The sequence below is a fragment of the Sturnira hondurensis genome, unplaced genomic scaffold, assembly GCF_014824575.4.
Source record: "Sturnira hondurensis isolate 20B ecotype Veracruz unplaced genomic scaffold, ASM1482457v3 Scaffold0010428, whole genome shotgun sequence".
Lineage (NCBI taxonomy): Eukaryota > Metazoa > Chordata > Mammalia > Chiroptera > Phyllostomidae > Sturnira > Sturnira hondurensis.
In genome coordinates, this window is record NW_028083059.1 from 1,960,576 (window position 1) to 1,985,532 (window position 24,957).

Here is a 24,957-nt window from a genome sequence, read left to right on the forward strand (position 1 = left end):
ACGAGTGACGAAGCGCCTTCTCTCGCAGGGTGACGTTGTGACTTACACAGGTTCTAGAGCAAGGGTGATGAGTCCCAAGCAAGCGCCAAGGGCTGAAACATTTTTTTCTCACCAAAATGCAACAAGTACAGGGTTTGACAAGTTCTGAAGCCAATGAGTACTGAGGTATGACTGTATTTTCTCTCAAAAGCACCTTTTTCTTTAATCACTGATGCAGAACACCTGATTCTGTGTTCCCATTTTTTTTGTTCAAAGGGTCTCCTTCCTGGGTCTGCGGAGTCTCTCTATATGCAGTCTCTTCTTTTTTGCTCAAATGACGAAGAACACACATTACAGCTTTTCCTCCTTTAACGGGTTGTGGCTTGGATGAGAAGGTAGCTATTCCAGGCATAGTCTGAAGAATCTGATTAAATATCTCCTCCTAAGAAGGGAAAACAGCTAAGGGTTAATTTAAAACCAGTGTCTTGATTCTTTCTGGTGTTAATCCTCTAATACCCATAAGTCCCAGCATTCTTGAATTGCTATTTACACGATTAGTTAAATCAAATTCTACATGCCCAGTTAAGCTGACTGAAACCCGTACAGTAACCAGGCAGTTAGTCAAACTTCATGTAACTAAATGAAGGCAACTAAAGGCTTGGTGTTTTTAAATCCCCACTCCGTCAATGCACGTAGGTTAACTTCTTACAAGAACAATATAAAGCAGTGGGTTTGGGTATTGGCAGAGTATGAACTTACTTGCAAACTGTTAGCCTAGTGTAGTTCCCAACACTCACGGTCACTTGGGCTGTTAGAAAACTACAGCTGGTTCTAGAGATTCCGGGTCAGTTGGCTGGGAGCCTAGGCTTAAGTGATTTTCTAAAGTGGAACTAGGGTTGACCCACCACTGGGCTGATGCTGCCTTTTAGTTTGATAAGTCATCTAACTTGCAGAGTGAAAGGGGTATTCTGTACACTTATCTGGGGGCTGTAAACTGATACACACTTTCTTGAAGACAATGATGCCTCTTACTGGGATTTATAAAGAAAAAAAACTGTAAAAAATGAAATCTATACAGTTCTGGTTTTCTTTATTTAAATGGTAGATATTCTAGTTTGTAAAATAGGGTAGTATACAGCCTTTAAATTATGAAGTAGAATGTTTTCATATGGCAAAAAATGTGTGCCCTGATAGAAAAAGTAAACATAAAAGTATCCTTGCATTTTGAAAAACTAACTAGAAGCTTATCATCACTGATACTGACAGAATTCCTGTCACTTTGCTTTTACATTTTCCAGATTTTCTACAATTGTACTTTTAGATCAGAGAACAAAACAGTTATTCCTGTTTTTACTTACTATTTTTTTTTCTGGTTCTTCTGAATTCTTTGCTTTCTTCACAGTAACTTGAACTTTGTATTTTTTTTCAATCCATTGTTGAATCTGTTTACTCTTTGTGTCCAAATCATGTTGTCCAATATTTGAAGAAAACATTAGTTCCTTTGTCAGCGTCGGTCCTAGTTGGAAACAGCGAGACTTGGTGCTAGGACCGTTCACTGCCCTGTCGATGGGACTAACGCTCAGCTCACAGAGTCTCGGGCTGCCCCGGGGAGGCCCCCGTGGTCCTCTCCCTTGACTTATTTCAGTCCAGGAAAACACGTAAACATGGGTGGCAGATATAAAGGTACCATTTTGGGGGGGCCTGTCAAGAAAGGGTGTTTAAATATGAAATGCCTCCAGTTATTGTTCTTTAATCAAATGATTAAAGAACATTTGATTAAAGAACAAAAGAATGGTCCTTCAAAAGGAGCAAGTTTAGCTTTATGATAAACTTAATTATCCTTGTTTTTCTTTCTGAGGTGGATCCGTCTGGGAGGTGCTTTTCTCATCTCCCTCTTTTGTGATGCCCTCCTGGCTACAGTGGGGTCACCCAGGCTGCGTCCTGCATTCTTTCCCTCTACTCGGGAACTCCCGACTTATTAGCCGCTTATTTTACAGGGAAGGAAGAAACTGCTCATTAAAGGCACTGGGACAATTGAGGTTTCATACGGGGGAGCAGTCAGATTTTGACCCAAACAACCATCTCCCTTGACAGACTACCTAAATGTGAAAAATGCAGAATAGAAATGGAAGGAAAAAAAGGATATGTTTATGACCTCAAAACAAGGGGAAAAACAAAAGTGGGAAATTTAATTAGGAGAAGGTTTTTCTCCTCACACAGAACAGAGAGCTATATAAAAAAAATAAACCGTCGAAGTAAGAAAAGAGGAATATGAACAAGCAGTATGTAGATGAGGAGACTCAACAGGTGAAAAGACAAACCGAAGTGTGTTCCCTGGGTCGTGAGCATGACAAGGAGTAGGGTCCATGGTGCCAAGAGTGGGCGAGGGTGGGGAGAGCTGTGCGCACCGCTGACGGTCTGGTCTGCCCCGCGGGCGTCTGGAGTGCGCAACAGGAGACACGGGTGTGCACGTGCTCCTGCTTCACAATAATGAAGACTGGAAACAGGCTCAACTGCCAGAGATACGGGCTGACAAAGCTACAGTACATGCTCATGATGAAATGTAATTATTAGCAATAGCCATTATATAAACACCTTGAAAACAACAGTAAGCCATTTATAATTTTAAGCAAGCATAATTGTTCTGTGTACTGTCGATGACTGTATCTGTCCTAACTGGAGTTTAGCAACATGGACTGGACCCACACCCTGAGTCCGAGAGTGAGCAAGGGCCTCTGGGGAAGGAGGGCAGAAGGGGAGAAGGGAGCATAGGGGACCTTAGCTTTCTGTCATGTTTTATTTAAGAAATCTAAAGTACAACAATGGTAATTCTTATTCATTATGGGTGATAAGTTTATTATACTTTTCTGCATCTAATTCCCAAAATAAGAGTAATTTTACTAAAAAGGAGTGCTTTTATTAACACCTACTTGCTTCCTGAAAGCTTCGACCAGATGGTCCTAGTTTCCTATCACGACAAAGTCATGCCTCTGACAATCTCTGAACACAGCAAGGTGTCTTCTCCAGTCAGTCAACTCATTTTTTCAGTGAGGTAGTGTGATGTCCTTACCCCCCTAGCTGGACTAGCTGGCCTCTTACCCTTCTTACACGTTTCCCAGTCAACATCCTGTGGTGGTTCAGTGTGGCGTTACACACCGAGCCACAGTTGGATAGTGTGATTTGCTCAGGGCGCACCACCTCAACGTGGCAGCTCTGGCCCAGTCTTCTCCCCACCCTCGTGCTTTTACCATTGAGCAACCTTTCATTATGATGAGTACAAACTAAAAACCACGAGAAACCAGCATCTTCACCTCAGATCCCATTAATGGCTTTTATAAGGTTTAGATGACAAATGCCTTGTCTGGTGATTGGCAAAATATGTAAAGGAGTGTTACTGCCAATACTGTAACAAAACAGTTAGGCATGACTGACAAGTCAGAGTTTAAAAGGTGTTTCCAAGGAACTAACCAAACACCTCCACTTTGAGATGAGAGGGTTTTTGTTTCTTTTTTAAGGAGGGTAAACGATGGGAACTTGAGGGGCTCCTGTTGGAGCCCCATTTCACTGCACCCATCAGTTACCCTACCGATCCGTGCACTGGGAGACAGAGCCAAGGGGAGGGAGTTCCTGTCATTCTGGAGGTGGTGACCTCGTTTTTTCCTCACTTTACATACATTTAAAGGAGGAGATAGCACAGCATGCAAAAGAAGGAAAACAAGCAACATAAATTAAGGAAGGGATGAGAAGCACTGGAAACAATGATGAAGCTGAATTTTCGTTTCGCACCTCCCCATCGTCAGAGGCACCGTAGCAAACGCCGAATTGAAACTGCTGGTTTGTAGCCATACAGAATTCAAGGGGCAAACAGCAAACTACCCACCAGTTTTAGGTCTCGCCTTCTCCCTCTCTCTCAGTCTCAGCCGCTCCTCGTGAATCTGCAGGCCTGTCATGAGCTGGTACTCGGGGGGCTCGGTGCTAGACTTCCTTTTCACAAGTCTCAGGTCTCGCTCATCCATGAGCCGAATCACTTCTGCTCGGTGCATGTTTCCCAAATCATTGCCCTGCTCATCAAATAAATGAATAATTCGTTCACTGATTTTTCTTCCAATGTTACTAAAATCAGTTTCATTCTTTTCTTTCTTTTTCCTTTCAGCCTGGGTGTCTTCAACAGTACTAAAAGCTTTCGGGTGAATTAGATAGGCCGGTCTTGGGGCAGAGGCGGTACGGGGCAACTGTGCTGGTGCCAGGGTCTGCATGATGTATTTCCCCAAACATCCTAGGCAACTGTTTTCAGTCGTTATGGTTCGTAATGGTAACTTCTTTAGAAAAGCAGCAGCCATCCTAAAAAGCAGGAAGACGGATTGATTACAAGTAAATCATCTGCTCTTGTGGTTTCTTACTGTGGTACAAAGGGCGTGTGTGAGGCTGTGGGAACCCCGTCGTCTGTGAATGTTACTGATCTGTGCACAGGAAATTTGCACCAACAACATGGACCATCAGGTGGCCACGGACACACTCACTCTTGGTGGTGCTGTCTCCAGTATTGTTAGAATAAAACATACTTACACAGTATTTTTATCTCCCATTTTTTCTTCACCAATATGATTCTATTTCCCACAGAACCTATAGTGCCAACTTCAAAAGCAAAGATCATCTCAAGGATTTTACAGGGGTGTCCAACCTGCGGCCCGTAGGCTACATGCAGCCCAGGATGGCTGTGAATGTACCTCAACACTACATTGTAAACTGACTTAAAACATTATTAGATTTTTTTGTGATTACGTGTCACACTGTATTTAATGTGTGGCCCAAGACCTCTCTTCTTCCAGCGTGGCCCAGAGATGTGGGAGGGTTGGACACGCCTGAGGGAGGATGCGGTATATGACACATTTCGTGATTCATAAACACCAATGCACACACTTTTAAGACATTAGCAATCTGTCAATATATCTGATGGTCTACAAAATACAAGAGCACTATTCCGGGATGGTGGCCTCTCCACGGGGAAGCTGATGCACTGGAGGAAGTTGAGACTATCAGAAAGGACATACCCTGATGATGTTAATCCAAGTGCTGACCTCATGAACTGTAAAGATCACTCACCAGGTAAGTCGGCATTACTACTAGATGTTAACCAAGCACCAGATACTTGTGATGGTGCTTTCATGGTTCTAGGTGCTGCACTTAGTGGCACTTTGATTTTTCAGTTGCACCACTGCCATAATAAGCGTCTCTCCCCTTCCATTCACGTGTTAGATAAAGCTTACGGGCGCAGGCTCCAGGAGGGGTGAGAAGACCCATTTGTCTCCTCATCTAAGGCTGGCTGAAAACCCCAGAGAGCCGAGAACTCGGGCGTGCCTTGTCAAAGATGAAAGAGGAAAGGATGAGGGGCGGTGCGTAGTGCTGCTAGGGAACGGTCCTGGGGTCACCTGCACGAGACTCTCCTCGGCTGTAAAGACCGGAAATTCCCTCTGGTCCCTAGATTTGATCCCACCAGTCACCCCACTGATCTCACCCACCACTACCCCTCATACCGTAGTTGACAAGTGATTTGAGAAAAAAGGCTCAGTAAACTGAATAGAAAGTGCACGGAATGTGCATATTCTCACTTTGCTCCTTAACTAGCTTGATAACACCCAAATGTATTGCTCTGGCTCCAACCTCTTGCCTGAATTCCAAAGGTGTAGAGTTAATTGCCTCCCCAACATCTCCACTTAGATACCTTCTAGTGAAGGTATCTAGTGATACCTACAGTGAACATGACCAAGACTGAGTTCTCCACTTCTACCCTACACTTGCTCCTTTCTGTTTTCCTGGTCTCATAAAAGGACACCTCCTGTCCCTCAGGTCAAAACAGCCAAGTTATTCTTCACTTTTCTCTTGCTCAGCAATTTATCAGCACGTCCTATTCAATTGCTAAAATGCATCCAGGGCCCAACCACTTCTCACCCCCGTTGCTGCCAAACCGCCCCTTAAAGCCACCACCATCATCCTCCGCCTGGATTATAGTGACAGCCCCCTGACTTGTCTCTGTGGTCTGCCCTTGCCCCCCAGTAATGTGTCACCCACAGGGTGATCCTTGTAAAATGTGTAAGTCAGACGACATGGCTCCCTGCTCACAACTCTCCATTTGCTCCCATCTCAGAACACAAGCCAAGCGTGGAGGCCTATGGGATTCTCCATGACGCAGCCCCCATGTACATCCCTCTGTGCCAGCTCCCTCTGTTCCAGCCTTGCTGTTTCTCGCAAACACTGGCCCTGCCCCCTTCTCCGGGTCCCTGCACTCAGGCTCCGTTTCCCTCCTCTGGACAGCTGCATGGCTCATTTACTTCAAGTCTGCTCAGATGTCACTACCTGACGAGGTCGTGACTGGCCACTTTATAAGATGGCACACCCCATCACTGTCAAACACATTACCTAACCTTTTAAAAAAATTCACTGCCTGACATATATTCACATGTAACCTTCCTTCGCTAGAATGTAAACTTCATGATAAAACGTACTTTGTTCATTCTCTTCACAGTCGTGGTCCTAACACTAGAGCCAGAGTCTGGCTCGGTGGCAAATAGTGAGTGAATGCGTGAGCCCTGGGGGACAGCCTGGAGGGATGGTGGTTTCTGCTGGCACTTAACCTCAAGGTCCTTAGATGCGTCACTCCCCACCAATCCACATAAACGCTAGTCATCCCAAACCCTCACATTTCTGGCTGACACTTCAAATGCCCACTGACATCAGTGACATCTACGGCTGGGTGTTTGATCTACAGCACGGGTGTCAAACTCATTTTCACTGGGGGCCACATCAGCCTCGCAGTTGCCTTCAAAGGGCCAAATGTAATTTCAATTCCTTAACTGTTAAGGAGCAGTTACACAGTCCTAAAATCACTTTAGCCACAACTGCGAGGCTGATGTGGCCCCCAGTGAAAATGAGTTTGACATCCCTGATCTACAGAGAATGAGATGAATTAGTTTACAGTCCTTAATGTGGGCTGGGGATTCGTTGTGGGTGTAGTAAGGGCTCTAAGCTGGGAGCAAGCTGGATTTGAAATAGCTGAGATACTTAATGTTCAGTAAAAAGCAGTCACATATTTGTTGGCGGAGGAAGGCCCCAAACTGAAAAGCAGTCTGAAGAGACTAGAGAAGATATTTTTCCATCAATTATCAGAAAAGTGGCAGCAGCATCAGGTCCCAAATTTCAGGGTTACAGATGGACGCTCCTGTGCTGGGTAATGAGTCATCACCATATTGAAACAGAAAATATTATTTCAAAACATAATATTTTTAAGAACTAAAGAAATAAACTAGGCATAGGAAAAAGATAAAATTTATTGAACCCCTGGATATTTGAGGTTGAAAATATAGTGATTTCCCCTTTCTTCCTAATTATTTCTCAAAGCTTTTAATAAAGAGGAAGTATTATTTTTTATCCTAGTAAATAAGTTACATTTCTTTATAAAGACTATTTTAGAAAAATGACATCAAATATTTTAAACTTTAAAAACACTTCAAGAAAAGAGTAGAAAAATATTGTTAACTATTTTTTAAAAGTTCTTTACCATTATTCAAATTTTAAAAAGCTTTAGTTTTCTTGATTTATACAGCAATTAAGCTTCAATATTAGCTAAATTGTGGCTTTAGGTCAGCACATTGAGGATGTACACAGTTCTTCAAAATAAGCTTTTAATAGATAAAATTATAAATGCAGTCAAGAAAGGACATGTTGTTAAACTTGAATTGCAAATATCCACAGAAATTCAGATAATTACAAAAGTATGAATCAGCATAAACTTCAAACACGTACGAAAAGAACAGTGCAAAGAGCCCTAATGAGCCCTAAGCACCCATCACTCAGCAGACTCACCAGCAGGCGGCCATGCTTGTTTCACCTCCACCCTCACCAACCCCTGCCCCTGCCCCCATCCAGGAACTACTTCAAAGTAAGTCTCATTGATAAATACCTTAGCTTGTCATCTGTAAGAGGTAAGGCCTTTTTTATCTTTTCAATAACCACAATAACATTATCCCAACTAATAATAATCCCTTCATACCATCCAAGACCCAGCTTTCCCATTTCCCCAACAGTATTACACTCTTGTTTGTGTGCATCTCACTGACAGTTTGGTGACAGGAAGAGCCGCCCACTGCCACATGCATTATTTCCAAAGGTAAAAGCAAACTCATGAAAGACGAGTTTAGTCATTTATTAAAGTCATTTATTTAGTCATTAATTTAAGCATTAATGACTAAAATTCATTTCAATACATTAAATATGCAAAAATCTATTTAAAAGGTCATTTGCCATGACTGACTATTACCCTTACTCCTTACTTTGAAACTTGATAAAGAATTAAGCTCATATCCTACCTTTTAAGGAAGAATTAGAATCATTCCCAGCTGATAAAGAAAACCTGTTCTTCAGAGCAGAATGCCAGCTAGTAAATGGGGGAAAAGTAAAAGTAGTTTAAAAATCACCATTTCACCACCACCAATCAAATCGCTGATTCAGGCAAGGATGGATACGAAAATCTACAGGTAAAAAGCTGTTGAGGAAACAAGGCATTCACATGGTGCCGACTGAAGATGACTTCCAGATTGAAACAGGAAGAGCACACTCTGCTGTTACCTCAAAACAAAGGAGAGATTCGGCATCCCGACCTCGGGACAACCCGTATCCTACCGTGTGCCTCCCGTGTGACTCTGCTCCTACAGGAACTTCCTGGGAAGAAGTCCTGCCGAAGGGCCAACCTGAGCCTGGTCCAGCCTCCAGACTTAGCTTTCAGCTTCCAAGGAATACAAGCACCAGACTCAGAGAGGAACAAATGAGACCAGAGGAACAATCGGAGGATCCGAGTGTGAGACAATTCATGACTGGCATGGTGTCTTCAAAAGTCTGTCATTGGGAAAGGAAAGGTCTGGGGAAGTGTACGCTTGAATAAAAAGACTACGGAGATATACTGTTGAATGCGATGTGTTTGGGAAAAAGCAACTAAAAAGACATATTGGGATAAAGGGAAAACCTGAATATGGCCTAGATTCAGGATGGATTACTCACTCTCAGGAAAGTATTATTAATTCTTAGGTGTGAAAATGGCATTATTAGGAAATGAATGCTGGAGTATGTACGGGGGAGGGTCTCACGACATTAGCCGCTGACCCTGAAGTGGTTTGGCAGAAAATAGAGTAATTATGGTACCATTTGCTGAATCTAGGTTATGGGTATATGGTGTTTAGTTCTTAGTCTTTCAACTTTTCTGTATGTTTTTCATAAATAACAAGTTAAAAAGAGGAATCAAGAGTCTACAGGGAGGAAAAAATTTACTAGTTGTGGACTTCCAGCCAAGATGGAGGCATAGGCAGATACACTGTGCTTCCTTGCACAACCAAAAGAAAGATAACAACAAAAACAAAAAACAATCAGAACTACCAGAAAATCGAAATGTATGGAAGTCTGACAACCAAGGAGTTTAAGAGACATTCATCCAGACCAGTAGGAGGGGCAGAGATGGGCATTTGGGGAGGAGAGGACTCACAGCAAGGTGGCAGCTGGCAGCACAGGTGGTCCCACATTAGCGTGCGAATAAATTGAGAGGAACAACTGGGGAGCAAGACAGACCACCCAACCCAAGGTTTCAGTGCAGGGAAATAAAGCCTCAAAACCTGACTGAAAACACCCATGGGGGTTGAAGCGGCGGGAGAAACTCCCAGCCTCAAAAAAGAGTTTGTTGGAGAGAGCCACAGGGTCCCAGAGTGTACACCACACACCCTGCCCTACCTGGGAATCAGAACAGGTCCAAATTTGATTGTGGGTAGCAGGGGGAGTGACTGAAAGCCTGCAGAGAGCCAAGCCACTGGCTCTCAGACCCCTCTCAGACCCTTCTCAGACCCCTCTCCCACATAAATGTCACAACTCAGTGAAGTGGGTTGCTCTGCCCTAACAAATACCTAAGGCTCCGCCCCTCACTACAGGCATGCCAAGACACAAAAAAATGGCCCAAATGAAAAAAAGATCAAAGCTCCAGAAAAAATACAACTAAGTGATGAAGAGATAGCCAACATATCAGATGCAGAATTCAAAACACTGGCAATCAGGGTGCTCACAGAAATAGTTGAGTATAGTTGAAAAGTAGAGGAAGAAGTGAAGGCTATGCAAAGTGAAATAAAGGAAAATGTACAGGGAACCAATGGTGACAGGAAGCAAAGTGGGGCTCAAATCCCACTTTGGAGCAGTGGGAAGAAAGAAACATTCAACTAGAACAGAATGAAGAAACAAGAATTCAAAAAAAATGAGAGGCTTAGAAACCTCTGGGACAACTTTAAACGTTCCAACATCCGAATCATAGAGGTGACAGAAGGAGAAGAGGAAGAGCAAGAAATTGAAAACTTATTTGAACAAATAATGAAGAACTTCCCCAATCTGGTGAAGAAAATAGACTTTCAGGAAATCCAGGCCCAGAGAGTCCCAGAGAAATTGGACCCAAGGAAGAACAACACCAAGGCACATCATAATTACATCACCCAAAATTAAAGATAAGGAGAGAATCTTAAAAGCAGCCAGAGGAAAGGAGACAGTTACCTAAAAAGGAATGCCCATCAGACTGTCAGCTGATTTCTCAAAAGAAACTTCTCAGGCTAGAAGGAACTAGCAAGAAGTAGTCCAAGTCATGAGAGGCAAGGACCTCCATCCAAGATGACTCTATCCAGCAAAGCTTTCATTTAGAATGGAAAGGCAGGTAAATTGCTTCCCAGATAAGGTCAAGTTAAAGAAGTTCATTATCACCAAGCCCTTATTATACGAAATGTTAAAGGGACTTATCTAAGAAAAAACGATGATAAAAAATATGAACAGTTAAATTACAACAAACTCACAACTATCAACAACTGAACCTAAAAAACACAAAAACAAGAACTAAGCAACAACTAGAACAGGAACAAAATCACAGAGATGGAGATCACATGGAGGGTATCAGCAGGAAGGGGGAAGAAGTAAAGGTACAGGGAATAAGTAGCATAAACGGTAGGTAGGAAATGGACAGGGGGAGGTTAAGGATAGAATAGGAAATGGAGAAACCAAAGAACATATGTGTCCGACCCATGGACCTGAACTAAGGGGGAGGAATACAGGTGGGAGGGGAGGTGCAGGGCAGAGGGAAATAAAAGGGGAAAAATGGGACAACTGTAATAGCATAATTAATAAAATATATTTTAAAAATTTACTAGTTGTGCCAGCAGGTAAAAGTTAACATGTCTATTTTAGAGTAGAAACTGCAGGCCAAACAGCCTCATCTGGGGATACTTTTTCTAAACAAGATGTTCCCTCACTCCTCTACTGTTAAGAACCACTGGATTGGGCCCCTCCCTAAAAACATGATGTAAGGTCCTGGCTGAATGGCTTGGTTGGTCGGAACGTCACCCCATACACCAGAAGGCTATGGGTTTGATTCCCGGTCAGGGCACATGCCTAGGTTGCTGGTTCGATCACCGAGAGGCAGCTGATCAATGTTTCTCTCACATCGATGTTTCCTCTCTCTCTAAAAATCAATAAAAAAAAAATCCTCAGGTGAGTATTAAAAGAAGATGACATAGAAAATGAGTAATAAATATTATAATGTGAGTGGAAGTAGTATGAGCTAGAATGTCCAGGATTATCCTTAACCTTTCAAAACTGCTGCAGAATAGAAAGCCATGTTCTCTAATGAAATGCCTTTGACACCTCTGTCCAGTAAGTAAGAGGGAGAAGGAATCCATCATCTAAATCAAAACGAAAAGGCTCATGTTCTGATAATATGGGTGAGTTCAGTGACTCTTTCTCCCAGAACTTTCCTTTCTGAGACATCCAGAAATATTTTTTAAAAAAACTACCTTAAAGTCAGCTACTTAAAATGTGCAATTATTATATTATATCTGTGATTTTATGATTATTCAGACTTTACCAAAATTACACTCACTCTGTGCTACATACCATATTTTGCTGTATATAATGTGCACTTTTTTGCCCAAATTTTTGAGGGGAAAATAAGGATGTGCATTATACGTGGGTACAATGAATACATAAGCCCGTGTAAAATGCAGGCAAAAAACGTAGGCATGCATTAAACATGACAAAATACAGTAATTTCATATCTGCTAGTAGTTGGTTTTCCTTTAAATCCTAACTGCAGAACATGCTTATTGGTTTTAGAGAGAGGGGAAGAAATGGAGGGAGAGAGGGAAACGAGGATGTGAGAAACATCAATCAGTTGCCTCTTGCATGTGCCCCAACCCAACCCAACCCAACCCCGACCTCGGCAAATGCCCTGACCAGAAATCAGGAATCGAACCTGCAACCTTTTGGCCCACAGGACAACACTCCAACTGGGCCAGACCAACCAGGGCTCTGTTGGTAGTTTTAAACTCAGCAGCCAACTCCATATTTAGAAAGAAACACAGAATTACTTTCTATTCTTTATTTACTTGAGACTGGATCACTGATAAACTCCATATCCTCTGATCATCAGAGGATAAGCTGACCGACAGCCCAAAGCCCTTTTGCTCCTCGGTGCTGTGCTTCCTCTCAGCCACTTCTGCTCCTTTCGGTCCTCACCCCTCCTCCTGGACCTCTCCGGCATCATCACTAACTTTCCCAGGACAAGTTAGAAAACAGATCAATTGGATTATTCAAAATGACACAACATGGAGTAATTTTAATTTGATCCATATACTCCATAAGAATGGAGTGATCCATATACTCCATAAGAATGGTGTGATCCATATACTCCATAAGAATTCGAAATGATTTCAGTATTAAGCCATGGAGTGGGAAATTTTTAACAAAATAAGTATGTGGCTACTTCCATATGCTATGTATTTCAGGTCAGGTTAGGGCTGTGTTCTTTGTATTCTCAAGTTAGTTTTCAGTCATCTAAAATGAACAATACTCTCTGGAGGCTTATTTTCCCCAACTTACATTGTGAAAATGTTTAAACATACAGAAAAGTCAAAAGATTGTACAGTGAATGCACCAGTACCCATTCACCTAGACTCTTAATACACATTGTTTTCCTTGCTTTATGTATCCATGTACTTATTTCTCTTCATCCATTTTATTTGATACACTTCAAAGGAAGCTGCAGACATTGGTACATTCATCCTCAAATACTTCAGCATGCATTTCATTAACTATAATTCTGCATTTGTTTATGATTCTTTTTGTTTTCTTTTGAGGCAAAATTTAACTACAATGAAATGTAGAAATCTTAAGCCATCGTTTGATTATTAGTTTTGACAAGTACAAATGCTTTTGGAACCAAAACTTCTATCGACATATAGACTATTACCATCACTCCAGAAATTTTCTTCATACTTCTTCCAAGTCAATCTGCATCCCCTTCCAGGGGCTATGACTCTTACTTTTTTCCATCACTTTTTTCAATCTTTCTGTTGTAAGATTTCATATAAATGGAATCAAACAGTATGTACTCTTTGCTGAAGGCATCTCAGCATGTTTTTAAGACTCATCCATGTAGCTGCATGTATCATTAGTTTGTTCCTTTTTATTTCTGAGAATTGTCTCAGTACACGAATTAACCAGTTTTAAATCCCATTTCCAGATGATGAGGAACACTTAGGCTGTTCTCAGTTCTGGCCTATAATAAATAAAGCTGCTACCAACATTCTTGTACCACACTCCATCCCCCCCAAAAGAAAAGACAAAATGGTAACTGCCCCAAAGAACAGCTGCATTCCCCTTATGATACATTAATCTGCATGCCCTCTTTTCTTTGCAGGCACCCTTTGTGATTCGTTATTTTACGTCACCTTTTCCAGTACCTGTTTGGGAGGTACTGAAGTATACTTTTGAGGAAGCTTCCTAGAATACAATTTAAATATTATGGCTTAGTAGATATAATCACGAGGAGTGGGTGGGGAGTCCCGTCCTATAAGAAACTAAATCGCTTAAGTGCATTTTGAAACTATGTAGACTGAGGAGTGAAAATAACTTCTATTCTTTGTTCACTCACTGGTTTTCTTTCTGATACAGGTGATATTCACAAGCTCATATTGAAATCTCTTCTTTCCAAGGAGGCGGGCTGAATCAAAGTAACATTAGATCCCAGTGACTTAAGTGTTTGTGACATTAACTTTACCAATTCCTATGATACTAAAATTCTCTCTTACACCTTCCAAAGGAGCTTTACAGTCTCTGTTCCTCCCTGCATTGCCGCAAACTGTCCCATCTCTCCCATTCCAGCTTGGGCTGTGCCACCTCAATCCCAGAGGACTGCAACGTGGTCAACGAGCCTCCACGTCATCCCTCAGCTCTGGGTTTGCCCCTTCATAAGAACCACAAAGCTCGCTCTTCGCCTGATGGCCATTTAAGAGCTGGAACACTGATTTACAACACTGGGAAAAGCCAACATGACTCTGGCCAATTTCTTCTTCGCTATAAAATATTTATTTTTAGTTATTTTATTGAAATATTCTAATAACTGCCATGAAAATCTTTTCTAAAAAGCTTTTAAATCCAGAACTAAAGATTCCATATCACAGGTTATATTACTCTCATACATAACTCTTCTAAATGGTCATTTCATCTTCCAGAACTCCGTATCTCAGCAACCAGCATCCCAGTCCACCCACCTCTGCTCCCCCTCATCTTCATGGCTAACCCAACACCAAGTTTCATCAGTTTTACTTCCTCATACTTCTCTCCAAGTCCACTGTTACCACCTTGGTTTAAGATACTGTCCATCTCTGGTTTGGATTCCCACCAGTATCCTAACTAGGCTCTTACATCCCACTTGAACTCTGCAATCTGAGCACCCCTTTCCACTGTCGTCACCACACTCAGTGCCCTCCCACTTAAAACTGCCCCTCTGGAGGCCAAAAGGCCCTTCCCACCTTCTCAGTCTCATTCCATACCAAACTTCCTTTTTGTCCAAACCACACTGGCTTTTCGGATTATTTAAATGTTCTTTCCCTTCGTTTAGGAAACAGCAGATCATTGCCTAATGCCACCTTTCTCGGGTCATTCTTCTCTGATTGCCTCCCACACTTATCCTGATCTCTCCCTACTCACCCCGCTCCCCCACCCCCACCATTCATTCGTTAAGCTCAACATTAGTGCCTAAAATTAAATTCTTCCAAAGTATATAGTTTATCTTTCTCATACAGTATCGCAATCATTATTTTGTGATTATCTTTTTACTGGTTACTTCATCAGGCGGTAAGTTCTAAGAACAGGAGAAGAATCTGATTTATCCTTTACTGTTTTGTGCCTGGCACAATGAACAGCAATTGATGTTCCTCGACTCTCCATTTTCTTGGACTGAGACCTTTCCTAAGATGCACTTGGAACTGCGACTTTAAGAAAACTGATTACTTCTCTCAGGTGCCTTAATGCCATGGGGCCAAGAAAATGATAAACGGGAGGAAAAAAAGAAATCCCAAAATCACTTTACAACTCTCCCCACAACGACCCCGTCAAAAGTTCTGGCTTTGCCAGCCCCTCCCGCCCAGGCGTTAAGCCCAGGTGCACCAAGGCTGGTTGTGCTACCACCGGAACAGACCCGATCACGTGCGTCAGCCGACCCAGCCGACCCCAAAAAGGGGCGTAAGGACGCACGGCGAGCGCGCGTACGTGCGCCCGAAAGGCCGCGTTTGAAGTTAAAGGGACTGAAGGCCTGCGATGGGTCTAGGTGTTGCGGCTGCGGCACAGCCGGGGAGCAGCTTGGGCCGGAAGGCGGCTTTACAGCCTGTCCGGATCCCCGACATCGCGGCAGAGTCTGCAAGGCCCCCTCGCGCTCAGCACAGCAGCATAGGTGGCACTGACCTTCCAGGGACACGTTCGAGCACAACGACGCCTTCTCTGCAGGCGTGTCCCTAAGATCACGTCCTCCCGCTGCCCTTCCCCTCGGTCGCTCGGCACCTCCGTCGCTGGGGTTCCCGCACCGGGGAAGGAGAAGGTCTTCCGGAAGGATAGGTAAACGATCCCGCAGAACCCCTTCGCCTCCCGTAGTGGGCGGGGCCTCGGCCCAGGTCTCTTAAAGGAAAATGACCTGGGGAGGAGCGTTTCTCTGGCTCTCCTAATAAGTCCCTCCGACAAAAATAATACTAAAGGCGAGGTTCCTGCTGGGGGGTTGCTGGTCGATCATCTGCCTCCTGTGTCTCCAGAAGTTGGATGAAGACTCGTGTGCTGAGTTTAAGTGGCAATCAGAGCTTCCCTTCTGTAGTTACATTACATTGACGCCAAGCTCGCTGTGGCTACACTCCCACTAAGGCTTTATAGAGAACTTTCACAAACGCATTTTGTATTTAATAATATTTAATAAACATCTTTCTAATTATTTCCAGTCAGGGAGTACTGTCCCCGTTTTGCAGGCGAGCAAATAAATTCGGAAAGTAAAAGGTTTCCCTTGGTTCGCAGTAACGCGCGACGGGTCAGCCAGATCCAAGAGCGGGGTCACTGGAGACAGGACAGAGATGCAGTCGGGACTGTGCGCTCCGCAGTGTAACTGGGAGAGCTTCGACAAGCCAGCGGTTTTACAAAGGGGAGAACTCAGTAGTTCTCAACCGCACGTGCAACCCAATGCTCTGGTTTCTCACCTGCCTGTTTTGGGGTGTCCTTTCCTGGTCTCCGAGGCTTATGTTTGCTGGGCCTTGTGTTGGATTATTGGGGTCAACCCCTGCCCCTCTCGCGTCTTCAATAAAAACTTCCTCCATGGCAGAGTGAGAGTATACAGTCGTAACTTAAAGCCACCTAATTAGAGAATACTTTCATTTATGGTACAAGAGGAAGTTACATTTATTGCATACTTGTAGTCCAGCAGAACACATTGCTCTATTTAGTCTCATTAAATAATTCCTTGAGTCAGGTATTACCTCTTTTATTACAGATGAGGAAACTAGTTCAGCCCTAAAAAGCTCTGTGAGAGCAAAGACTAAGTAGAAGTGTCCTCATCAAGTCCACTCTGTTACCTCGTCAACTCCCAAGTCTGGCACTTTAGCCACTGAATGTTTTTGAAATAGTGAAATGGTAAACCCACAAACAAGTCGTGTGTCTTTGACCCAAAGTCCAAGGTTAATACAGGGTCCATCAGAAGTAATGCCTACTTGAGTGTGGCTGGGAGGGTAATAATATGGGTGTAATAATGTAGAGTTTTATTTTGAACATTTCACCTAAAATGGCATATGGTGTGGTTGAGTGTGATATTGTTATGTTAGAGACTTACCTGTTTAAGATTTTATAATAAAAGACTTTATGACAAAAAAGGAGCATTATTTGTGCTGGACCCTGTATTTGCATGTTGGCCATTTCAAAGTTAAACAAGAAAATTAGAGATTCACTTTATTCTACCAAAGTTTTCCCAATACCAAGGTAGAAGTTCATTTAGTGGCAATATGGCGACAGAGTGACTAGCACAGACCTTGAGAAATGGTAGGTAGGGTGTTCAACAATGTAAGTGGCCACACTTTCAGCACTTACCTGTGTGCGTACAAGGCTCTCTTCTGAGTGCTTTATTTCTACTAAGTCATTTCATCCTCATGGCAACCTTGTTACCCCATTGCCCAGAGGAGAGAACAGAAGCATAAAGAAGTCATTTGCATGAGGTCACACTACAAATGGCAGAATCAAGAATAAAAAACCCAAGCAGCCTGGCTTCAGAGTTGGTGCTCCTAATGCTGAACGTTCCTTGTGCTGGTGAGTGAAGCAGTGGGGCTGGAGGTCTTTGAAGATGGGGAGTGAAATGTATAACATTGATTGAAGGGTTTAATGCCCAAACTAAGAATGTGAAATGTGATAGGATTATGATTTGAATACATCCACACTGAGGAATCATTGGTACCTGAGCCACCTACCAGCACCCCATTTTTGGCCTCTCTCAGAAGGCGTGTGTGTCCAGAGTGGATTCAAAAAGAAGGAGGTGAGCAGTAAAGAGTGGGTGTCACAGGTATGTCTTCAGATAGAGAAGCTGTTTGTTTGTTTTTTTAAATTTCTTGAACTCTGCTTTGACCTATAACTGAAATAAGACCTGGCAGCTTTATAAAGAGTCACTGAGAGCCTTACTTTGAAGTCCCTTGAATAAAGATAATAAAGCAGTCAGCTGGCTTTTCTAGGACCCCTTCCTATATTTATGGCCTCTACGTGCTAAGGTGCGTTTCTGGGTTTGGAGTAGTGTTATTATGTGACAAATCCTCTGTAAACTGTCTGATTCCATATGTACACACAAGGGGACTCTCAGAAGTACATGGAACTTTCCCAATTGTTATGTTCCTATGTGTAAAAGTTATTAAAATGCCAGGCTGTCTCCCTGTTGCCACAGTAACTGCAACGATTACTTGAAGAAGCTAATCTTACACTACTGAAAACCCTGTGTTTATTTTGAAGCTAAAGAGATGTGGCAAAGTGTGTGTAGGTTCAAATATTCAGCATATCCTTAAACAGTTGGGAATGAATTATAATTAATTTATAAGACTCCTCTCCTCCATTAGATTGTAAGCTCTGGTCAGGGCAGTTTTGCTAAAATAGGGGAATTGAAGTGTGTGAGATCTAATCACTGCTAAACAAACTTCTATGTCTGCATTAGGGGATGCTTTTGATTGAATAAAATTAATCTCTAATTTTTCCTGTTTAACTTGGAAATGGCCAACATGCAAATATTAACCTTGGACTTCGGGTCACAGACACGAGTTGTTTGTGGGTTTACCACTTCACTATTTCAAAAATATTCAGTGCCTAAAGTGCCAGACTTGGGAGTTGACAAGGAAACAGAGTAGACTTGATGAGGACACTTCCACTTGGCCTTTGCTCTCACAGAGCTTTTTAAGGCCAAACTAGTTTCCTCATCTGCAGTGCCAGCTAAACGTAGCCCAGGGCAGTTGTCTTAAGTGGCAGCAACTTTCTCATCACATAAGTGCCAGTTTAATAACTGACTGACCCGTGCTCCCCTGAGTATATGTTTGCATATGTGTCAAAGGGGCATAGAAAGCAAGGGGTGCAGACTTCCGCCAAGATGGAGGCGTAGGTGGAAACACTGTGCCTTCCCCCACAACCAAGTTTGAGTACAACAAAGGTTTAGTAAACAAAGACACAGCCAAAGAACAGAAAATTGAAGTATACGGAAGTCCAACAACAACAATGAACTGTTCTACCGGGACCGGTAAGAGGGGCGGAGCCAGCAGCGGAGCAGGGTCAGGCAGGAAAGATTCCCCCACCCAGGCACGCAGGCAGCCTGGACCCAGTCCGGGGTGCGGGGCAGACTGACCGCGGTCGCACATTTGCACACAGTAAGACGGACCACGCAGGCCCCAGGGGGCGAACCCAGTGGCGGAGGGCTGACGGCGGTGGCACATTCGCGTGCAATGGGATGAAATGCATGGGCCCCGGTGACAGGGGCAGCTGTGGCGGCAGCGGCGGGAGGTGACAGATGGGACCGCCATTGCTCCTCTTTGACCCCGCCCCCACGCACAGCATCACAACCCAGCGACTGAGTTGCCCTGCTCTGGTGAACACCTAGGGCTCTGCTCCTGATACATAACTGGCACAGACAGCCCAAAATATGGCTCAAGAAGAACTCAAAGCCCCAGAGCTGACAACTCTAAGTGACCAGGAAATAGCCAGCCTCTCAGATGCACAGTTTAAAACACTGGTGATCAGGATGCTCACAGAACTGGTTGATAATAGTCACAAATTAGAGGAACGTATGAAGGCTAAACTAATTGAAGGGAAATGCACAGGAAACCGATAGTGATGGAAAGGAAACTGGGACTCAAATCAATAGAATGGACCAGAAGGAAGAACGAAACATCCAACCAGAAAAGAATGAAGAAACGAGAATTCAAAAAAATGAGGAGAGGCTTAGGAACCCCCAGGACATCTTTAGATGTTCCAACATCCAAATTATAGGGGTACCAGAAGGGGAAAAGAAACAGCCACGAGTGGAAAACTTATTTGAACAAATAATAAAGGAGAACTTCCCCAGTCTGGCAAAGGAAACAGACTTCCAGGAAATCCAGGAAGCTCCGAGAGTCCCAAAGAAGTTGGACCCAAGAAGGAACACACCAAGGCACATCATAATTACATTAGCCAAGGCTAAAATGAAGGAGAGAATCCTAGAAGCAGCAAGAGATAAGGGGACAGTCACCTACAAAGGAGTACCCATCAGGCTGTCAGCAGATTTCTCAAAAGAGACCTTCCAGGCAAGAAGGAGCTGGAAAGAAGTATTCCAAGTCATGAAATACAAAGACCTACATCCAAGATTACTCTATCCAGCAAAGCTTTCATTTAGAATGGAAGGACAGATAAAGTGCTTCTCAGATAAGATCAAATTCAAGGAGTTCATCATCACCAAGCCCTTATTATAGGAAATGTTAAAGGGACTTCTCTAAGAAAAAGAAGATAAAAAACATGTACAGTAAAATGACAGCAAACACACAATTATTAACAACCACACCTAAAACAAAAGCAAACTAAGAGGACAGCTAGATCAGGAACAGAAACATAGAAATGGAGATCACATGGAGGGATAGCAATAGGGGAGTGGGAGGAGGAGAAGGGGGGAGAAGGTACAGAAAATAGCATAGAAGGTAGGTAGAAAATAGATGGGGGAGGGCAAGAATAGCATGGGAAATATAGAATCTAAAGAGCTTGAGACGTGTGGACATAAACTAAGGGGGGGGAATGATGGGGGAGGGGGTGTGCAGGGTGGAGGGAAATGAAGGGGGGAATATGACAACTACAATGGCATAATCAATAAAATATATATATATATATTAATTTAAAAAAAAGAAAGCAAGGGGAGGGGAGAAATAACTCATCAAAACATCCTGAAGATACCCTCCGCCCAATACCATGTGTCTATTCTCATATCTGAGAGCTGGAAGCTTCTTACCAGATCTCTACCATTTATCCTCAGGCAGAAGTATGCTTAATCCATTGCAAACATGTAAACATTTCTACACTGAAGAAGAAGGAGGAGGAGAAGGAGAGGAAGGGGAAGAAGGAAGAAGATAGAAGAAAGAAGAAGAAGAAACTCCAGGCAAGGTGATTTGACTTGCATCAGTAGCTCATTCAATGTTTATAGGGACTTAGAAGATCTTTCCCTTTAAGTGACCTGATCCTCCTGTGGCTACTTATTCCGCTTCCCCAAAAGAGCTGGAGAACATGTGGTGACCGCATCTGTGTTAAAACCCTTCATGTACTCTGAAATTATTTTTAGATTCAGAATACATTTTTTTCATGTGGAAGATTTCCCATAATGTTTGACTCTTGATTAATCATTTCTCTTGTAACACACTAATGGCACCAATTAATTAGAGCATGATAGTTGTTGTGAGTGAGCAAAATAAATTTGTCTAAAATGAATGAAATAGTCTAAGGAATTTATTAAAAAGTTCTCCTGCCTGACAAATCAAAGAGTGTTTATATATGGGATGCCCATTATCTTCTGTGAAAATTCTCATGCAACTGAATGAAACAGAAAATAGGTTCAAAAGTCTCCTTCAGGAAAACAACAAAGCTTTGTGTTTTCATTTTAAAGTTTTGGGGGAATTCAGACAATTTTGGTCATTTTGAAATACTTAATGAAAATAGTTTCCTTTACCATCATGGAACATCATTCAGAAATATAAAGAGCTAGTGTAGGAAACATACAGAATGTACAATGTTTACTACTGTGTAAATCAAAGTAAAACAGAACCAAATTATTAATCAGCATTTTCTGTTTTAAATAAAACCCAAGAATGTTTTTAAGCATTCACATGAAAACGTTTAGCCCCAACGATATTTAAGGAAGGCAAATGCAATGTTAGCAATCAAACAAATCTGTCCTTTCAGTGTTTTCCATCTTCAGGGGAAATGGAATTATAGGTAAATCATTCCATTTGGGAAGGGTCCTCAAATGTGGAGTTTGGGGAAGACTTTCCACCGTACATTTCAGTCCTCGTCGACTGCCTCCCCCACCTTCCCCTGAAGTTGCTGCAAAGATTGTAAAGGCTGTTTTGTTGGCAGCCTACGATGCATCTGTGACCTTACCAAAGTGGACGTGAAAGCTCTGTTTTTCTTCTTTCTTTTTTTTTTGCAACAGTAAATCTACTAATTTTACAGTCAGTTGAACAGCAATGGATTAATTTGTTTAAAGTCTGTGTTCACAAAGAGAACCTGAACTTCAGTAGCTTGAATGCCTGACGTGGCAGCCTGGTGGTTGAAGTGTAGACACTCACAACTGGCTGTGGAAGGAGGCCTGCGGTCCACTGTCACCTGCTCCTCTGCACAGGTGCTGACCCCGCGGTCGATTCTGGGCCTGCTGACGGGGTAGCAGGAAGGCTGGGTCTTTGTGTGCAACAGAGAAGGCTTTTCCAAGGCCTGAGCCGGCTGTCTCCAGCAGCCACAGGAAGCAGAAGAAAGAAAAGGTTAAAGGCCGTGGTGAGGGTCAGAATGGGTTAACTTCAGTTAACATCAGAGGTTATAGCTTTTAACAAGAGCTTCGACAAACTTCTTCGAAGATGCAATTTGTTTCTTCTTTGTCAACCATTTTCTTACCCTATTGATAGTGACAGCTTCACAAAGTTTTTATATCCTTTAGAGAATAAAGAATCATGTTCTTAAAAAGACGTGCAGGTGGAGGACTTTATAAAGCTTCCATGATTTTTAAATTGGGAGCTTTAAAATAGACTCCATGCTTGGCTAAGTAAAAAAATAATCTGTGAGGGATGCTGAAAAAATCCCTGTGCAAGGGCTCTAGCTTCTGGAAGCTTCTTTGTGTAGTTAGCTTTCAAACATGTAGTGTCGTTTTCCCGTTCATTATTCAAAATTACCAGAGAGCCTTCTTCTTAAGTTTCCATACTTGGATTTATTTACATTCAGAGCGTGATGCTGGGCAGAACCCAGTATTGCATTTCAATGTTTATTGCATTTCTACGTAAGCAAAAGAGATGGCCATAGACTTCTGTATACGTCTTTCATGCTCTTATCCTGGTGTTACCCCATGTTTTCTGTTGAAGGACTAAACTGTGCTACATGGCCCAAACTGTCAAGGATTTTGAATTTGTAATTCTAACTTTTTATAGATTTTCTTACTCCTCTGTTGCCATTATACTGTCAGCAACCCCTTCTTGTTGCTATAATTGCCCACCTGGCTTTAAGCGTACTCCCCCACTTTTCAAGTTTTATTCAATGTCAAATTCAATGTCACCTGGCCTAATGTAGAGGTTGAAGGGGGCTCTTAGCTTTTCACCTCACCTTACTCCGAATCAGCCCTCACACACAGCCAGGATAACCTTATTTAACTAGAGGCCCACCATTCACACCATTTCCTTACTAGAAACTTCTGGCGATTTGCACGGCCTGCCAGCTGTATTACTTATTATTTTCCACTGTAGTGTGTATCACCCTCTGTAGTTCTCAGCAGCCTATCGTATTTGACAAGTCAGTCACTTTGCCTGCTCTGCCGGGCCCCTTTCTCAGGCTGTGCTCCTGTTGGTGGGCCCTGGAAGGGGAGTCCTGCAATCCCGAGGCCCTGCCCCTGCGCCGTCTTCCTGTTCACAGCTGGCTGGCCAGGGTGGCGGCCTCACCAACAGGAGCCAGTCTGCAGGATGTAACGACTTGCGAACTCAAGGTGGGAGGTTGGCTGGGTGTCCAAGGGAACTTGTGGTAGAGATACTACTTGGATGTGCACACTTCTCTTCGCCAGATTTTACCCGAGCACGTAGCTTCCCAGAGTAAAGACAGTATGTGCAGCCTCCCTAATAGATAAGTGTGGCCATTTGACCAAGTTCTGGCCAGTGAAATACATGTTTATACACATAAGTAAATTATTCCAAGTAGGTTCTGGGGGAATCTTGGTTTATATCTGTTATTCTGGTATAATTATTAACAGCATTCTGTCTCATTCTCACTAGGTTCCAGTTCAGATGGCATTTACAGTCACCCTAAATGAGCAGATACGTGCACTTCCAGAAAGTTCTCTCCCCTTCTTCCACTCTGCTGACTAAAGGTGGACGTGGCAGTTGGAGTCTGGGTGGCGCCCTGGAGCAGGAGCAGCGTGCGGAGTGGAAACCCTGCTCGGTAGGGCAATGAGGCTGGAGCGTGGGTCCTCACACCCCCGCCCACCATGCCCGAGGTTCTTGATTGTGAGAGAAAAACAAGCTTTTATTTTCAGCTGGACCTGCTCCTAACCAACAAAGTACTTGAACTAAAAAGCCTTATAAAGTTGTTTATTTGTTTATTTCACTATGTGCACTCTAGAGCTCCTGCCACAGAGGTGAATCGGTCTGCAGGGAGAATGAAACAGACATGCGGAAAGAAACAAGAGACCCTGAGGCCCTGTGAGAAATGGGAGGATAGGAGCCTTCATTTCTAACTTGCTACTCCAGTCCCCATGGGCCCTCTGGTCTTCATTTCCGGTCTTAGGGCACGCTCGGGTACGTTTTCTTATGACAACTTAGTGTCCCTGAAAACACACGTCTTCACAGCTTTAACCCTCCTCCTGCCCACAGCTGCTGAGCAGGCAGAGGACCACCTGCCGACCCCTAACTACATGTCGTGCTTCTCTGCCTCTGTGCGTGTTCGTGCCCCACGTGCTGTGTGGAATCCAGAGCCATCTCTCACGCTCTAGCTCAAGTGCCACCTCTTCCATGAAGCCCCCCTTGGCCTGACCGGCTGAGCTTTTCTCTTCCTTGGACCCTTGCTGTTTTGTGTATGCTTGTTCTGTGTCATTTCTTTTTTTCCCATCTCCTAATCAAGTTACTTGAATATTTGGCCCATGCTGCCCTCTGCATTGTCAGCGCCTTAAAGACGCACTGCGCCGTTCCTGCTTTTCCTGGTTTTGCGTCTTGTGCGTGGCCTCTAGCAGCCTGCCTGCGGCCTGCTTCGCCAGCCTACAGTGAGCATTTGCTGAACAGTTGTGGGCTGTGAAAAGCACAACTAAGCCTTTGCAACTGGTCTCTGAAACAAGAGAAAGCAGCCTTTCTTTGAATTAAGTGTGTGTACTTCAGTGCAGGACTT

At 43.3% G+C, this 24,957-nt stretch overlaps 1 protein-coding gene across 2 annotated transcripts; it reads right to left on the minus strand.

The window, feature by feature from the left end:
* Positions 1 to 5: 5 nt before the first annotated feature.
* On the minus strand, positions 6 to 15,937 carry MTIF3 (mitochondrial translational initiation factor 3). 2 transcript variants are annotated; one of them, XM_037058884.1, is made up of 5 exons: positions 15,787 to 15,937; positions 8,343 to 8,410; positions 3,860 to 4,320; positions 1,338 to 1,495; positions 6 to 421 (listed from the first exon to the last, which is right to left on the minus strand). In XM_037058884.1, exons 3-5 carry the CDS (start codon positions 4,317 to 4,319, stop codon positions 206 to 208), a joined length of 834 nt encoding a protein of 277 aa, XP_036914779.1. In that variant the 5' UTR covers position 4,320; positions 8,343 to 8,410; positions 15,787 to 15,937; the 3' UTR covers positions 6 to 205. The 2 variants fall into 2 exon arrangements, with proteins under 2 accessions (XP_036914779.1, XP_036914778.1); XM_037058883.1 differs by lacking the exon at positions 8,343 to 8,410.
* Between the last annotated feature and the right edge of the window lie 9,020 nt (positions 15,938 to 24,957).